General features: G+C 38.7%; 1 protein-coding gene across 5 annotated transcripts in view; it reads right to left on the reverse strand.

The window, feature by feature from the left end:
• Positions 1-17089, reverse strand: part of DENND1A (DENN domain containing 1A) — a 225731-nt gene that overhangs the window by 43839 nt on the left and 164803 nt on the right. For all 5 annotated transcript variants that reach the window (XM_064523957.1, XM_026100867.2, XM_064523958.1 and 2 more), the window contains exons 14-18: positions 5265-5366; positions 4492-4579; positions 3855-3895; positions 1931-2002; positions 802-858 (exon numbers count right to left, since the gene is read on the reverse strand). In XM_064523957.1, coding sequence (XP_064380027.1) covers positions 802-858; positions 1931-2002; positions 3855-3895; positions 4492-4579; positions 5265-5366 — 360 coding nt within the window. The remainder of the gene's footprint in view (positions 1-801; positions 859-1930; positions 2003-3854; positions 3896-4491; positions 4580-5264; positions 5367-17089) is intronic.

Genomic DNA, 17089 nt, shown 5'->3' on the forward strand with positions numbered 1-17089 from the left:
TTGAAACAAAAATCTGAATGAGAGCTTCACAGTTATATTAACAAATTAGCTACCATGTATTCCCACTAGACTCTTAATAGCTCTGATTCACAGAATAAACAGAGTATCTGAAATAATTAACCAGAATTAACCATTCCTCCACACAGTATGTATCAATATGACCATGCTTCTGGCTTAAAACAAGCAATTAATATTGGATAACACACTCCTTGAACACAGTTCAGCATTCCCAGAATCTTACTGTTTACAAACAAAAAAGAGATTCAGAGAACAACAAACAGTTTGAGTATGTTTTGCTGCAAAATTCAAATTTCAAATGAAAACCAAATCTGATACAATTTCTTTGTGCCTAAACTTCACAGTAAACACTCATGAAATGTGTAAATCATCTGTCGAATGACAGAAACTCTGCTGTTTTCCCTGAGACATCGCTGTAGAAACAACAACCATTTGCCATTTGGAAAAAGTTCCCTGCCATGACTGTAGGCAGGATCTCCCAGTTCACGCACAGCCCCGATCCACAAGACCCCAGCACAATGGACAGGAGAAGGACCCCTCTAAGCAGAGCACTCAATTTTCTGGCTTTTGTGGGTTTAAGTCAGAGCCTTAGTGTATTTGAAGATAGTTTTTTTTGTCTGTGAATATTTATAACAGTGTGAAAAATCCAGGACAGCTGGTAATGCATTTTGAAGTGTGCTAACAACACTGTATCAAACAGCTTCCTATTGATCACATAATGCTTTTTGTGGCTAAGTATTTCATACATGGTGCTTATACATTTTGAATAAAAACTTCAAGTACCTTTTGCTTCAAGCGGTTTTTCACTTCTTTTATTCCCATTTTTGCATGATCTTTTGCCTGCATGAAAAATTAATTTAAGTTAAAATCCCCTTCTATTTCCAGCAGTGACTATGTTTGATTTCAGTGCATCAAGATTCACCTTCTGTAGTTGCTAAAAAAGGCAAGGAAAAAAATTGGAACGAGAGACCGAAAACAGATATTAAAACAAATAAAAATCCCCCTTCCCCCCCCCCCCCCCAAAAAAATCACTCAATGCTGCAGAAATTTTGTTTTCCCTGTTTTAAGGGCAGAGACATCTTTTGTCTTTTCACCTACCAGATCCTAGGTCTTCCCCTCTAAGTATTCACCTTCGCTTTGAGTTAGTAATCAATAGTGATAGGAAACCTTCAAACTCCCTCCTTGCAGTGCTCTGGATGCCAGTCCCGCTTAGCAGAGCTAATCTAACCCCACTCATCTCTCAGGCTGGAGGAAGGCAGGAGGAAAAATGTGAAAACTCATCTCACTGCTTGTTGTAGCATTATTTCCTATGATTCAGTTTATAAGAAATCCTCATTCGTTTCTATGTTGTTTTATCTTGCACAGTGAAATTGTATAATACAGTAATATACTAGCTGTTTTTTAACAGACCTGAAAATGTTTTCATTTAAAAAACAACTCAGTAAGTTGGGTTCTAAATAAGCAGGTATAAAAAGAGCATAGAATAAATTAACACTGACATTTAGAAAAGACGGAACAATCTGGAAAATGAGAGGATTCCCTTATTTCAATGAAACTGCAAGCACAGAAACCTCAGCTAACAATGGATTTCCAGCAGGGTAATGATGGAGTGGTAGAGCTGCTTAGTAGAGAATATAGGCACTATTTCCCAGAAGTAGTTCTGTTTAATAAATAGGATGTATATTTTCAAAAGAAATCACAGTTCTCCTTTTCCTTTGCATTTCAACTGTGTTTAAATATTTCAAAATTAACTTTTTCCATTTCATTTAAATTTGAAATTTAGAAGAATGCGTATTTTAAAGTACTGTTGTGAGTCCAATGAAAATGAACTTCTGTCTTCAGTTTCACTGGAAAGGTTAAAACAGAATCGTAGTTAGACTCTTCTCTAAGTCAGCCGGTACTTGATACTTACAAATTTATAGACAGTCTTCATGGCAGGGTTAGCCTTGGTCTTTACTGTATTTAGAATGGCTCCACTTCCTTTCTATAATTACGATAACAATGGAATAAAATTCATTAAAGCTCTTTAAAGCAAAAAACAATCCAAAAGCCACTGTTTTTAACAACTTAAAATAACAGAGGATTAACTACGCTTATTAGAAGACCTGAATATTAAAATGGTAAATTAAAAAAAAAAACTCCTAAGCAAAAACATATTTCATCTTTCAAACTGTTTTTCCATAGGAACCCCAATTCTGTTCAACACAGCAGTTTTTGAAACAAAAATATTGGTTTCTCCTAATATCAAGATCCCTTGTCTTAGAGTCCTCTCATAAAAACAGTATTCTGTGGCTGTTCCACTCAGCCTCAAGGTTGTCCCATACATGGCATTACAATCTAAATATTTTTAAGAATAAAGTATCCTACCAAATAATCAAATCTGGAGCACAAAATTCAGTTCCAGGAAAGCCTGTATACTCGCTCTGAAGAAGTAAGATCCTACTTGTAAACACATTTTCCTTTTCATGATTCCACAATATTATTATCAAAATCATACTGCCTTTTTAAGATCTAAATACTAGATCAAGGGAAAAATAGAGGCAAAATGAAATATAACTACAGTCATAAACATAATTCCAGAAAAGCTAAATTTCACATGGCGAAAATAAAAGTCATGTAACGCAGTAATATGTCAGACAGAACAATCTGTTAGTCTAGTTGGTGTTTTACGCATCTTCTACACATCACTGACTATTGCTGCATAGTACCTTATTTCATAAATAAAGGAGATGGGTAAAATCCGTGGAATAAAATCTTAAATAATTTTATAATATTTTATATCAGTACAAAATTATATTTCTAGATATATCATAATTAGACACAAACAATTTTAAGATTTATTACTTGTTACTACTTGTTAATCTTAAACAAAAATTATAAACTGCTGAATGTAATTACACAGATTTTTACACTCACTCTCAACTATTCACCTTTCCTCTCATTTTAAAAATATTTGGCATCCTACATGTATGTGTATACATATTCTATATATTTAAACATACACATATAAATATACACACGGGGGTGTGTGTGTATGTGTGTATGTGTGCATTTATCTATCTATGTTGGGGGGAATTTTTTGCATTACTATTACAAAGTATGTTTAATTCAAAACTATCAGGATAATATTCAGCCCAGCTTTGTGTGTAAGGGAAATCTATCCATAACCAGGACAAAAGGCAAATGGAATGCTGCAGATGATAATTCCGTCAGAAAACAACAAAATCTTTCCCAGTGATTCATAGCCATAAACCAGAATTATTTTACTTTGATACATCACAACATATTGTATGCATCAAAAGAGACTTTTAAAATCAGGTGCCAACTATCAACTATAGTATTGTTCTGTTCTCTTAAGGTATTTAAAATTTTAGTTTATACAACTAGAGTACTAAGCGAAATGGGCAGAAAAATCATTCCAAACAGTGTTGTCCCCCATTCAGCACTTCACACCATTTAGCTTTATAAAGACCTTTTTGATGTGGCTTGGATTCTCATTAGGTTATAATTAAGCAAAAAAAAAAAAAAAAGTTATTTTCCAAAATGACAATAATCTATTTCTAGATGTCTCCAAGACATTAAAAGTAGGATTCAAAAACATGAGAAATATAGTCCAAATATTCCTATGGTGACTTTTTTTCAGTATTTTTCCTTCTATTTTTACTTCATCTGAAGAGTGCATTAGTTTCTTGCAACTAAACTCAACTTGTCCACAGCTAAACACTGTAGGAAACAGGTTAGTCGTGTTCATGAGGACAGAGGTTAACAGCGATACAAAACTGTTCAATGGGCCAGTAAGAACTGGAATGTTTGTTGGAAAAATATTGTGTTCTTACCCTTACTGTAGAGAGCCACTGGTGGTACAATTTGTCACTACCTGGAGAGAATCAAAAAAAAAAAACAAACAAAAAAACCAAAAAAACTGCAACTCTCTACCAAACAGAAAACAAGCTAGAAATGTGAAGCATTAGCACTTAGTGATTCTAGTAGCATGAATACTACAGAAACAGAACAGGACATTCCATTAATGGAAACAAAATAATCAAAAATTCTCCAGATACCTACAATTTTTCTTCCACTTGCTAATAGGATTTCTAGTCTCCCTGGGTTCTCCTTCAGACATTTGAGAACATTGAGATTTTTTTTTTAAGCTTGTTAAAAGAAATTTTTAGGTGATTCTGGGAAAAGCCAAGGTTTTTTCAATATCCTGCATTGCAAGAGCTCTTTTAGTTGTACTTTAGCCAAGTGGTAAAGCTGAGGTTTTGTAAAGGCCGAATAGACGTTATTCAGCCTGAATACTTTATTCAAAGTTCTTTAAAGAGGAAAGAACAAAAATTTAAGACACTTGAAGCTGCAAGGATCATTGCCGCCTCACTTATTTAGATGAGTGATCACAGGGACCCACCAAATCAGGCCCCTAACAGTAGGTCAGGGACAGCCTCTGAAATTACTTAAAAATACTGTATTTCTTACCAGCATATTCTCCCATATTTATCTCTTCTTCAAAAACATCACTGAAGCCCTCTCCGGAGTTAAGAAGATCCAGGCGGCCATCAATGAACTACAATATCAGCATTAAAAGAAAGTGTAGACATGTCAAATGTCCCATCCTTTGGCTTTTCGAAAGATTTTATTCTGCATTTGCTACAATAAGCACAATGTTCTTAGTAGGAAAGGGCTCTTAAGTAGAATGAAAATACAACAAGAACACTAGCAAAATGTTTACCAGTGCAAAAAGGTATGTTTCATTTAAAAAAAAATGGGGGGGGGGGCATGTGTTTGTAAATATACATATGCTTTCAGCTTGCCTGAAGCAGTAAGACTGTGTTTAATAGTAGTATGTTTTCTGTAAACAGCACGCAGCAAATATATTGGGCCTGACTGTGCTTTGAACAAAACCAACAAATTTTACTGAACAGTTTAAGAGTTTGGGGGGGAGGGGAAGGAGGGAGCGAGGGAGAGGGGACCCCCCTACGCCTCTGCGAGCGCCTTACCCCCGGGACGCGAGCCCAGCCGCGCACTGCCACCGGGGCGCTGCTGACTGCATAAACGGTGCTCATGGGTGAGCCGGTGGAGGGACGCCGCGAGAGCACGTGGGGACGGGGACGGGGACGGGGACGGGGACGGGGACGGGGACGGGGACGGGGACGGGGACGGGGACGGGGACGGGGACGGGGACGGGGACGGGGACGGGGACGGGGACGGGGACGGGGACGGCCCGCGCGTTAGCCCCGCCGCACCAGTACCTGCTTGAAGAGCTGGAGCTGGATGGCGTTCTGCAGGAACTGCCTCATGACGGCAGAGCGGTGGGACACGAACGTCTCCTCGCAAAAGGTGATGGGCTCGCCCTGTCGAGGCCAGAGCAGGACACGCTGAGAAAGCTTTGTTTGAATAAGCAGGCCTCCATTTTATCTACTTACCTTCCAAAATAAATACATGGATATACAGACAGATAAATAAATAAAGCAGACATTATGTAAGAGTTAACTGCAGAGTTTTTCTTCAGGTTAGCACATGAGAGCGTGAGAAGGGACAGAGCTGCTTTCGATCATGATACTTAGAAACAAGTCACAAACTGGGGGAAGTTGCATGTCATCAAGATATAACACAGTTGCTTTCTGCACATTTTGCTAATGTTGGTGAGGGAGCTTTCACCACCCAGAAAGACAATCTCACTTAATGTCTCCAGAATACGACACAGGGGCACCTGCATTTTGTGCAGTGAGCTCCCCACCCACCACAGCAGACCCGGCGAGGTACCCTGCACACAAAAGTCAGTAATTTCTACTGTTCTGGCCACACTTCAAAAAGGTTGGACTTTCATTATTGAATTGAGTGAAATATCCCTTTTTTGCAAGCTTGTTGGCCAAAGACGGAGATTGTTTTGCAGCTCTACTTTTATCTTATTTTAATGAGTTATGTTAATGCTGAAGGCTGCTCTGCATCTGCCATAAGGGCACAAATTTCCTCCACACTTGATTCTACAAATACTCAGCCTGGCAAGTAAATACAATGAATTAAAAACAAAAAAGTAAAAGTATGATAAAATTACACTGATACATAATTAATATGGAGGGCTTTTTCATACTCACATTAAAATATATTTGCACTTTTCTCCTCCTGAGAGTTTAGAATCCACATTAGACAGCAAAAAGCCCTTAAAGAACTCAAAAGTGTGATATGATGTCAACTCTGAAAGCCTTCTAGAAGAAAAATCTGATTCACTGTTGGCTGTCTAATGAAAGGATGACAGGACCACTAAAAAGACTGTGCTTGAAAAAGCATACCACAGCTCACCTGAGCATGTTTTGTCCCCACCGATTTATGCTGGAAACTGCTTTCGCCACGTTTCCACAGACAGACTGCTAGCACCTAATACATAGTAAAGGGACACTAAGGCTTTTAAAACTGTGTTGGGCAAACCGCGATGACACCGACATGTGTTAAAATGCACAGACATCCACCCTTCTTCCTGCGCCTAGGAGCCACCGCTTGCTCACTGCTGTACCTCCCGCTGAGGTCTGGCACTACCCAAAGCCCATCAGCCGGACACCGGGCCCTTGCTGCTGGTGACTCGTCCTCGGCCATAACTGACCCGACTGCTGCAACCAAACAGGGCAAGCAGTTGTACCAGTTTGTCGCTCAGTTTACGAGGAAAGTGAAGGACCTATCTATCTTCAAATAATCAGAGCACAGTAAGAAAAATTCTCTTGATCTCAATGAATTGGACAACCAGAATCACCAAGGCGATGTATCATGTTCCTCACTTTTAACCCAGTAGTCAACAAACGCCAGAGGTCAGGGCCTGCTCTTAACGAGAGGGAAACAACCACCTGCAAGTGGCTGCAAGTGCGCGAATACGGAGCGGCTCTCTTCCAAAGGGGAAGGCAGTCACTCTTTTCGGACAGTCCCTTCCACCTTTTCCTTGGGTCAAACAATCTTGTGTATTTTGGAGAAGAAAGCGGGTTTCCTAATTAACATCAGATTACAGTTTCAGGATAATTAATATAACTTTAAATAGTAATAATCTGTCAGTGATTCGAGCAGGTATGGAGAACAATACAATCAATATAACATTTATGGGCAAGAAACACGACCGTATTTCTACAGCTTGCTCTCGCCGGAGTAAAGTATAAGACAACATCTCCTTTCAAAATAACCAAAGGAAAAACCTTTGGAAAGAAGGTCTGCCTGGTAGGCATGCAAGACGATGGTGACGCAGTTTCCACAACGCACACTGCCTACTACTGACAAAGGTTCTGTCTCAAAAGTCAAGGCAGTTAGTGCCTGAAAGGTTTTAATATATCTGAATGATTAACAACTGATCCAGTACTCGTGTTGGTAGATGGGAAAGAGGGACAGAACTGGACTGCTGCACAAGCTGGAAGTTTCAAAAGATGACTTCAAGCAAGATGTAATTTGGCAAGTAGAAAAACCCAGTAGTTGATTAGATGGGACTGAGTGATGGGACTGTCAGATGGGACTGATGATTTGGACTAACAAACTCATGCAAGAACTTTATATTCAACTATTGCCATCCCACTGGAGATTGGTTTAAACTCTCTCTCAGGTACCAGGAAGTAAAGGTCAGGACGCTGGAGAACACTGGAATCAGGAACAGAAGAAAAGCTTAGGAAATTGCAAATCCACTTGTTACTACAGAAACTGTAGCTGCAGACACTTTCCAAATCGGCCCAGACAACAGAATGATAAACAACAGGATTTAAAGCCTATTCGATCCGTGTGAAAAAGACTTTCCCATCAAATTCAGCTTTCACAGTGCGATAAAGGCTGTCTGCAAAATATTTGCGGCTGGCATAGATACAACGTGGAGTGTGAAAAGAACATAGAGTAATCCATGAGGAAAAGTGTAGATTTAGTATACGACCAGGGAAAAAGTTCACCAGAGGAAGGTTCAGGTTTCATTTAATCCTCACTCACAAAATATTTTAAAAGAGAACAAGCAACCCTTCGTATAATCCATGCGATTCTAAAATCTCTCCCGTGGCCAGAGAGGGTTGGGAGCATTTGGAAAGAACCGCGCTCTGCCAAGCACAACCTCACTGTGCTCCACTGCACAGCCAGCACAATGACACCAGCTTCTCCCCATACACCCGAACTCGCACACCGTTCCTATCAACGCACACATGGCAGCCGGCGGAGCCTGGTATTATTACAGTGTTAACACACTTCCTCCCTCAAAGTACTAATGATTGAGTTTGTTCATTAGGTTGATTAGACCTTTTGACTTCTTAAGAGCCAATTCAGGCTCAACTGCTGCTGGATGGAAAGAAAAACTTTAATCATCAAGGTCAAGCGTGAGCTTTCCAGCTCAGAATGCATTAGTAGCTCCTATCCTCCATGACCTCCAGGAGGGGGAACACACTGTTTCTTAACCCCATCCACAGCTTCATTACAAAAAGACAAGATGGACTATAAGACCATTTTCTTGACAGATTTAGTTAAGTGTAAATTATAAAGCTAATCGGCCCTGCTTTTACTGACAGATGACACTGTACAAGAAGAGACATGCTAAAAACTGCAGATGTTTTGAAAAACGAATAGTCTTGCTCACATGTAAAACAATTATAATGACTTGTCCTAATAAACTCATCAACTCCTAAACTTTCTGTTTCCAACAGTTAGAATTTAAACCTTGATTCATCAACAGCTTAAATATCCATTATTGTCCTTGCCAACTATAAAAGCATAATGAAGGCTAAGATATGGCATTGCAAATGCTCTAAATGTGTGCACGCTCTGCTCTTATAAGGAATCTGATTTGATTTGTAATACTGGATAATATATTTCAAATTTGGACCCCAAAATTATTTTATAAATGTAAAAATACACACATTTCAAAGAAATTTAGTTTGTAATCTTAACACAGGAGAAGAAACTTTAAAGACTAGGACTTAAGGCTCCCAGATGCATTGAAAAAATAGGTGCCTTTCCTTTATGGCTTTGCAAATTTCCCTTTATATGAATATTTTATATTCATATGGCATAATGAAGTTCATCAGGGCAATGCTGCTATCTTATGACCCCTTAAAAAGCTGAAAAGTTTCAGCCCACATCTGATCTGTTGCCGGCCAATTTAAATTGGAATTCGTTACATTCTAAAATAATGTTTAATACCTATCTAAAGCAGCAAGTGAAGAGGGAAAGGAGAGTCTAGGATTTATTTCATACTGTTACAGAGTTTCATGAAACCTGCTGTTATATCTTAAAAAGGCACACAGCACATTGAACGATAAAGCCTTATTATGATTAGCTATGCTGTACAAAAATTCCACGATGCTCCCCCATCTTCTGGGGAAATCAATTTTCCTCAGCAAAAAAGCCCTTTCTTTCGGAAGAATCTACAGGAACTTGTGCAGACAGTCATTGTCAGTGAAAGAAGTACCATAATCTGCATTGGCTGACTTAGCATACCAGGGGAGCGACCAGCTCGCTGGTTATGCCAACAACTTTCACAGTGAATATAAAGGACTAGAAGTATGGGGGACAGAGACAGAGAGGACAGCACACATGAAAGGAGGTCTTGGAGGAGGGGAGAAGGGTAAACACTAGTGATACTTCTGGAAACACGCACAGGTGCTAAGATAACTCATGGAAGTCCAAGTATTTCCACTCTTGCAAGAGAAGAAACACGTAAGTGTGCATCAGGATAGTGGGGCGTTAAAGCCATCCTGTGGCTGCTGTAAAAAACAATAAAACAATGAAGACAAAGTTTGAATTAGGTCAGCAGTGAGAGTCACTTGCACAAGCAAAGATTTTACAGAACCCAATTCCAAGGTGAAAAAAAACAAAAAACAAAACAAAAAAAACCCCTGAAGACTTCATTTAGACAAGCCTAAAAGTTATGCCATGGAAGATGTATGTAATCTCGCCTGCGTTATCATGGTCAGCATGTGGTGCAGGGTAATGAATTTTGTGCTGCTGTATGCATGCCTTTAAACCATGTAGGTGCTCTTTCAAAGCCTCTTTAATAAACACACAAGCTATTAGAGCTGCTCTGTAAACTAGTCATGAAGTGAAAAAATGTGGGTGGAATTTAAAGGCACAGAACAGGATGACAATCTGACAGTCTACAAGCTGCAAGTCTAGTGTCAGTATACAGTGCAGCAGAAACCCAAATATACAGCAAGAAAAATGACATGTAAGAGATTCATATATCACTGTTTTATTACTACCTTGATGTTGCAAATAACTGTGGCCTTTACAAAAATTGATTACGTTGCAAAGCGTTAAGTAAAGCTTGTAGTGATATCCTAGGAATCATCATCCTTAATTCCATCCAGAGTTATAACGAAACTAAGATATGAGAATGATCTTACTGATCTGGATATGTATGTTAACCTCAGATACAACAGCAACCAAAGGCAAATGACTCCTCTGCCGACCTTTCCAGAACTGTGATTACAATGTCAAGGAAAGATTAGCTCATCACGGCTGAAGAAGGATGATCAGTCAGCCAGCAGGACTCCATAAAGAAAATCTGAAATTGGTGGCAGACACTCGATAGGACATTGGCTCATTCAGCTTGCATTTGCAACGACAAATAACCTCCCCGTAACTAGTACATACGTTCAGCACAAGAGAGTTCTTTGCATCTGCCTCAGTCATAATGGAATCAAGAAAGCATAGATCAAATACTCTGTATTAAGCAAGTGATAGCATAGTTTTATTAGCATTTCAAGATGCTGCTCAGGAACAAAGAAATCACGTGCTCAGAGATTTGACCATACTTCTTGTAAAGCAAACTAACTGTTCAAAGAGAGATCAGTTTACCAGTTCTGATGAATTAGGACAGCTAACAGAAACTACACAAATTATTTCAATGCAAAAGGTGTAAACTTGAAAAGTATTTCAAACATATATATTTACCAAAGCAGACTGGTACATATACCAGTGTACTGCCCTATCACTTACTGTGTCTTATGTAAATGCCCACTTCCATCATCAGTCCAAATTAGGATGTTTCAACATGCTCCTCATGAGAGTATTTAACCCTTGGCAGAGATACTCAAATGTCAAGAGATTCTTTTTATAAGATTTACAGCTGCCATTCTTATGCATGTGATCTGGTAACTCCTGTAATAATCAGTAATATCCTCACTAAAGGACAAACAAAAGGGAAAACAATGTAAGTCATTCAATCACTGACACCAATCATAACACTTAATGACATAAAAACACCCTCTTCAAAGCGTGACATGTCAAAACTTAGCTTGTACCTATGCAGCAGATCCTGGCTACAAACATGTACAACAAGCTGCATTTAGCTACATGGGCATTACCATCACAAGAGTTTGGGAACTCTGTTAAAATCATTCCTTGATAGCTAAATCACGTAGGGTTGCAAGACAGACATGGTCTGCAGCACACACAACTTAAACGACATGCCTTCCCAAGCTCCTGACTTGGATGGCAGTGAACAAAGAGTCACAGAAGTTTTATTCTGATTATACTACAAAGAAGTGGAACTTGCTTCACAGCAACAAAAGAAAGTAAGAAAAACTAAGAAAACAAAGGTTAACCTTCCTGTTTTTGGCGCTTACATGACAAAGACAAACATATCCTTTTGAAAAGTGGCAGTAACCTAGTTTTCTCATGCAAATATTGAAAGTTAATGAATTTCAAAATTTTACCTTGTAAGTACTCTCAAAATTGTCACATAATTCCCTTTGCAAACAGTAACTAGATCCCAACTAGAGCTATAAGTTAGACTGTGGAAAAAAGCAGCTCCATATCAACAAATATATTCTTGACCAAAATGCAAATAAAAGTAAAGAATCCTCAAAAAGGGCATATATCTGTTTCCTACAACTATTGTAGACATCATTATCATTTACCAGCAGGCTGCTGATTAGGATGAAGCACATTTAAATCCATAATTCAATTTTAAATGTAGAAATACAATACACAGATATTCAAACTTCACCAAAATCTTGCTCAACGCTGTAATTAGAAGCCTGCAGCCAACAGTGCTTCTTTTATGCCTTTAATAATACACTGTATTATTAAGCTGTGATCCATTCTACAAACATCCAAAATGTCTTAAGATCAAAAATCTGTTTTAGGCGTATTAAAATTACTATGAAACTTTTGTAGAAAGAATATGAAATAAGATTTGTTTGAATTAAAACCTTGTAAGAAAACCAGTTCAGATGTAACCGGCAGAAGCTGAACAACATGCTTTTATATATTATTTCAGACAGTAACAACCAACACCTTTAAAGGATCTACCAAAATTTAAACAAAAACAACTTAAAATCCAAGATGAAACTAATAGGAAAATAAGTAATTGGAAAAAAAATAAATCACACAGCAGTGTTTTTGCTTCTCCCTTCAGCCCCTTTTACTTTATTAGGTCACTTGGCGTTTTCCTCTTGAGCCAAGGTACAATGACACATACTCATATTTACAAATTATGAAACTACTTCAGTGTAATAGAGCAAGCTATCTTTCAAAGTGTTTATGTGGCTCTTCAAGCCCATTGCCTGCCCTGATTTCTGTATCACCTGTATCGGCCAGCCATCCTTTATCCCTAAGCAACTAAGCCGGCCTCGTGCCTCTAGAACTTAGGCAACAAACCGGGAAGATAAAGTGCAAGGAAGCAGCAATAAAGCATTTATGTTGGGGGGTAAGGGGGGGATCACCATTTCACAGATCAAGAATAGAGGCAGGAAAATAATAAGTAACTAGTACACGGTCACAAAAGTCTCTGGCAGAGCCAGGGAAAAGAACCGAAATTTCTTTAATCCCTGTTCAGTACCTTAAATACAAGGCTATTCTTCCTCTTCCTACTTGATATTGTGTCAATGCATGAGTGTAGGTGTTGAAAGACTAACAAAAGAAAAGTAATAGTATGGTATTATGAGCCAAGAAACCTAATCTTTATCAGATACAGCAAATCTCTATGATGCTGCCTGCACCAGGAACTCTCTCTTTGTCCTGAATGTGCTTTAAATTACTGGTATAATGTGTACTGTATATTGTTCCACTCTTATATTTATTCCACAAAAACCCCTGTGGCCTGCATGTGATTTTATCATTAGCTGGCAAGGTAATTTCAGGGCCTAGTTCTGCAATCATTCCATGAGCAATACTCCCATTGAAGCTAGTATGTTCTGCATGCAAAGCAGCTACCAATTCAAATTCCTTATAATAAAAAGGCCTTTTTCTATTTTAACTATTGTGGAACATTAGTGACAATACAAAAAAGGAGAAAAATTACAGAGCAATTCTTTATGTGAGTTATTTTCTTCTATGACAAAATATAAAAGTGTGCTTGAAAATACAATCTACACCAAGTATTTCCTATATAAACTAAATGACAAGCTTTTTTTGTTTCATTTATTAAAATTCAAAAGAAAGTATCAAAATATTTTGTTAAAACAAGATAAAAAAGCAATGTCTACAGAAATGATAAACGACTGGCCAAGATTTAGAGATGACCACTAAGCCTAGAGGTCACAAATGATAGTATTTTGCTTTCTTAGATACATGCAAATAGCCAAAACTCATCCAAATCAATGAAGTTTCAAGAAATCACCCAATAAAGTCTAATACCCAGTCTTCTGCTATCATGCTAAAATGCATTTGCTTTACATCTAGTTCCAGTAGATATAAAATGTACAACTAATTACAAGAAGTTCAGGATGAGCTTCAGATCCAGCCAACAACAACAACAACAGTTAAGAGTGAAGACAGCCAAAATCTCTCCATAATCCCCTGCTAGTTCATCCAGGAACTCAGACATTACCACATATGACCACAGAGAAACATATGACCATACTCCCCCTGAAAACAAAACCACAAGAAATTCAGAAATGCAGTTCGTTCATAAATGTAGACAAATTATGGGGAAAAACTGTGCCAACTGTTGGAAGAGAAGAACAGTATTTGAATTCAATATTTGAAATACTAAACGAAAATAATCTGTGATGAAAATCACCTAATGTTAATTTATCTAATTGCACAAAGAAAGCAAAGTGCAATTGACTGAAAATATGTTTTTGTGCTTGATGCATATGACTCCTTTGTACGATGATCCCCAAACCCACATTGACTAGAAAGGTTGTTCTCTGAAAATATCTTAATATGCAGCTAATATATAAGAGGAAGGAGAATAAACTATTGCTAACTTCTGTAAAGCAGTATGAAGAAGAAGCTTTAGTCATAAAGGCAGGACATGAGAACCCCACTCTTTTAGCTCAGAAACAAACAAACAAAAAAATCTCTGTAAATAAAATGGATAGAAAGGAATAGAACTTCTTTAAATTTGCACTTCATTAGGAACATCTAGGCTCTGGTATACATACTAATGCACAAACGTGTAAGATAACATAATATGCAATACCACCTCCTCCATATAATACGTGTCAATGTAAATGCTATTATTATTATAGCAGAACTCACTGAAGTTTGATTTGTCATCATGTTATGCCACCAGATAATTTGGCGCAGAGGCCTCATCAGAAAGGAGAAATGAAAACTCTACAGACTAACTGAGTATGTAGTGGGACTGCCATTCCCAAGAAAAAACCATGGCTACAGAAGTCGTCACTTCAGAAAAGGAACCCATCCTTCCTCCCGAGAGGGGCAATCGAAGGCATTGGTGTAAGAGCACTGGAAAAAAGTTTCACTCCTTTCTGTTCTAGTCATGTAATGGTCTCTGGGGAAACCTTAGTGGTCAACGATTAATTATATTAATGCACATGTACATAGGCTCGCTATGGTTATTTATTACACATGTGGGATTATAACTCGATAACTTATGTCACTGGACCCTTAATGATGCAAAAGCACCCATACATGGGAACAACCGGAACCTAGGCCCTGTCCGACCAAAGGCACTTGCCTCTCTCCTGCCCCTTACAGAGTCTGTCACGTCTGCCCCAGGAACTCTTGAGAAAGAACCAACACATCCAGCCTGTAACAGCTCCAGATGCTTCTCCTTACAGGTGGGAAAGAAAATGGTAAAGCATTTCTCTTCTTAAATGAAGAATGCCTCATTCTTCTGTCACCATTTATTCACTCTTTGTCAGAAAGAGGCTCAGATTTTACCATGTGAGAAGGCAAGACAGACTCAGAGAAAGAAAAACACATTAGCATAAATGCAAAAACACTGCTACTTTCCAATTACTTTTGACAGAGCTCCTTGATCATTTGCACCAAACGAAACCCTTTCCCTGTGTCTTACAGTATAAGAACCTGCAGCAGCTCACTTCCTGCAGTTTTTATTCAAATACTAAAAAAAAGAAAAAAAAAAGCCAAGTGAGATGTTGTGTACTGTAAGCATTTATTGCAAGATATGCAATCTGTCTCAGTTCCCCAGTTCTTTCCTGAAATATTCATAAAGTGGCATGCAGTGTGGGGGGAAAAAACCCAGATTTTTCCTTTCACCATTTCTCCCCCCCCAGGTTTACTGCTCTTTGCTCGAGCCATGATGAAGGTACGGAAGGGAATTTGCTCTGCATTACGGCAGCCCTGGAGCTCACACACCCTGAAGCAGAGCTTTGCGGCAAGTGTAATTATTTAGTGTTTGGCCACATGACTCCTCCCGACTCCCATTATACCAGCTACACATTTCTGACATGGAAACCATGCAAAATTTCTGAACTCTTTTGTGAGGGAAAAAAATGCCATCTAATTAGACCACATGTGCGGAGAAGCATCTGGCTCCGAGCACAGCAGTTTACGCAGCTCCTTGAGTTGTCGTGGAGACAGCCACATGACCAGCTTAGAGCTGAAACTCTGGGGCACGAATCCAGATGCACTTCTAACATCTTCTGACAGAGAACAGATGGGCAGCTATTTGCTGGGCCAAAAATGCCAACTCTGCTCCCCACCAGACCCACATGCCCTCAATGATAATTTTTTCTCTTGTAAAAGTCATTCTCTCTGCCCTGGAACTTCAGGTTTTCTCACCTAGGCAACAGAACGGAACCTGCCAAGATTTCAGTCAGACTGCACAGGATGCAATCTCATTTATGTAAGAGTAATAAAAAGCATTAGCAATTGACAAAACATTATTCCAATATTTGCATTTTGATGCTTTATTTTGGCACTTAATACAAATTGCATTCATGAAAAAGCACGTAAGAATTTCTGTGATTCACACAGTGCTGTATTACATGCCTGGCTGGTGAGGCCTGATGCTGTGCCAGTTATTAATAAAGTAAAACAAAATTTGGTCTACATGTTCATAAGCAGAGCTAATTATGATGATTAAAGTGACCTAACACCTCTAAGTAAAGGCCCTATTTTCAGTTTCTTGGTATTCTTTCAACTCTATGAATTGATGCTTTTATTCAAAATTCCTTTTCCATTTCTTCTGATACTTACTCTTTTAATGTTTTAGTTCAAATTTATTCAGCATTCTGCTACGAGTATCCTTAGGTAAACAAAGTTCACTAACACGTAACAATCTCGCAGCTTTGGCTGAGAAGCTCTATCACTCTACAGGCTCTGGGCAAAGGCACTGAACATGCTTTGCAGGAGGCACCCGATCTGCTGAACAGTTTAGAAGATGAATTGCTGGGGGCGGGGGGAAGCCTTGGCTCCAACTCACTCAGAGCCACAGTCTGTCATTGCAGGCGTCTCCAGACTCTGTAGGCACTGAGCGTTCTATAGCCCAAGGTCTTCTCACGACAGCTTCACCTGACTGAAGGGCTCCTGCAATGAAGAGCTAGAAGCTGAGAAAGCCAAGTGAACCAGCATGAAACAGCAGTAAAAGAAAACCCTTGCCGCCTGCTCATTTCATCCTTACGGACATTGGATACTGCTCTGCACAACTGGATTACATTCTTTTCTCTGCCACAGAGTACCTACGTGATGGATGCTACACATGTTCGCAGCAGACATTTTCAAGCTGAAAATTCAGGACAATTGGCTACTATGAAAAATGCTACTAAACAATCAACCAACTGTTTGCACAGAAAAAACAGAATTTTGAACTATTCCTGTTAAAGACTAGAATCAGCATGGACTTAAAGCTGCCTTTTGAGCTATTTTTTAAAGGATTTTGACTCATTTTGTGTTGTTAAACAAAATACTCATA

This window comes from Dromaius novaehollandiae, chromosome 20 (assembly GCF_036370855.1).
Source record: "Dromaius novaehollandiae isolate bDroNov1 chromosome 20, bDroNov1.hap1, whole genome shotgun sequence".
Taxonomy (NCBI): domain Eukaryota; kingdom Metazoa; phylum Chordata; class Aves; order Casuariiformes; family Dromaiidae; genus Dromaius; species Dromaius novaehollandiae.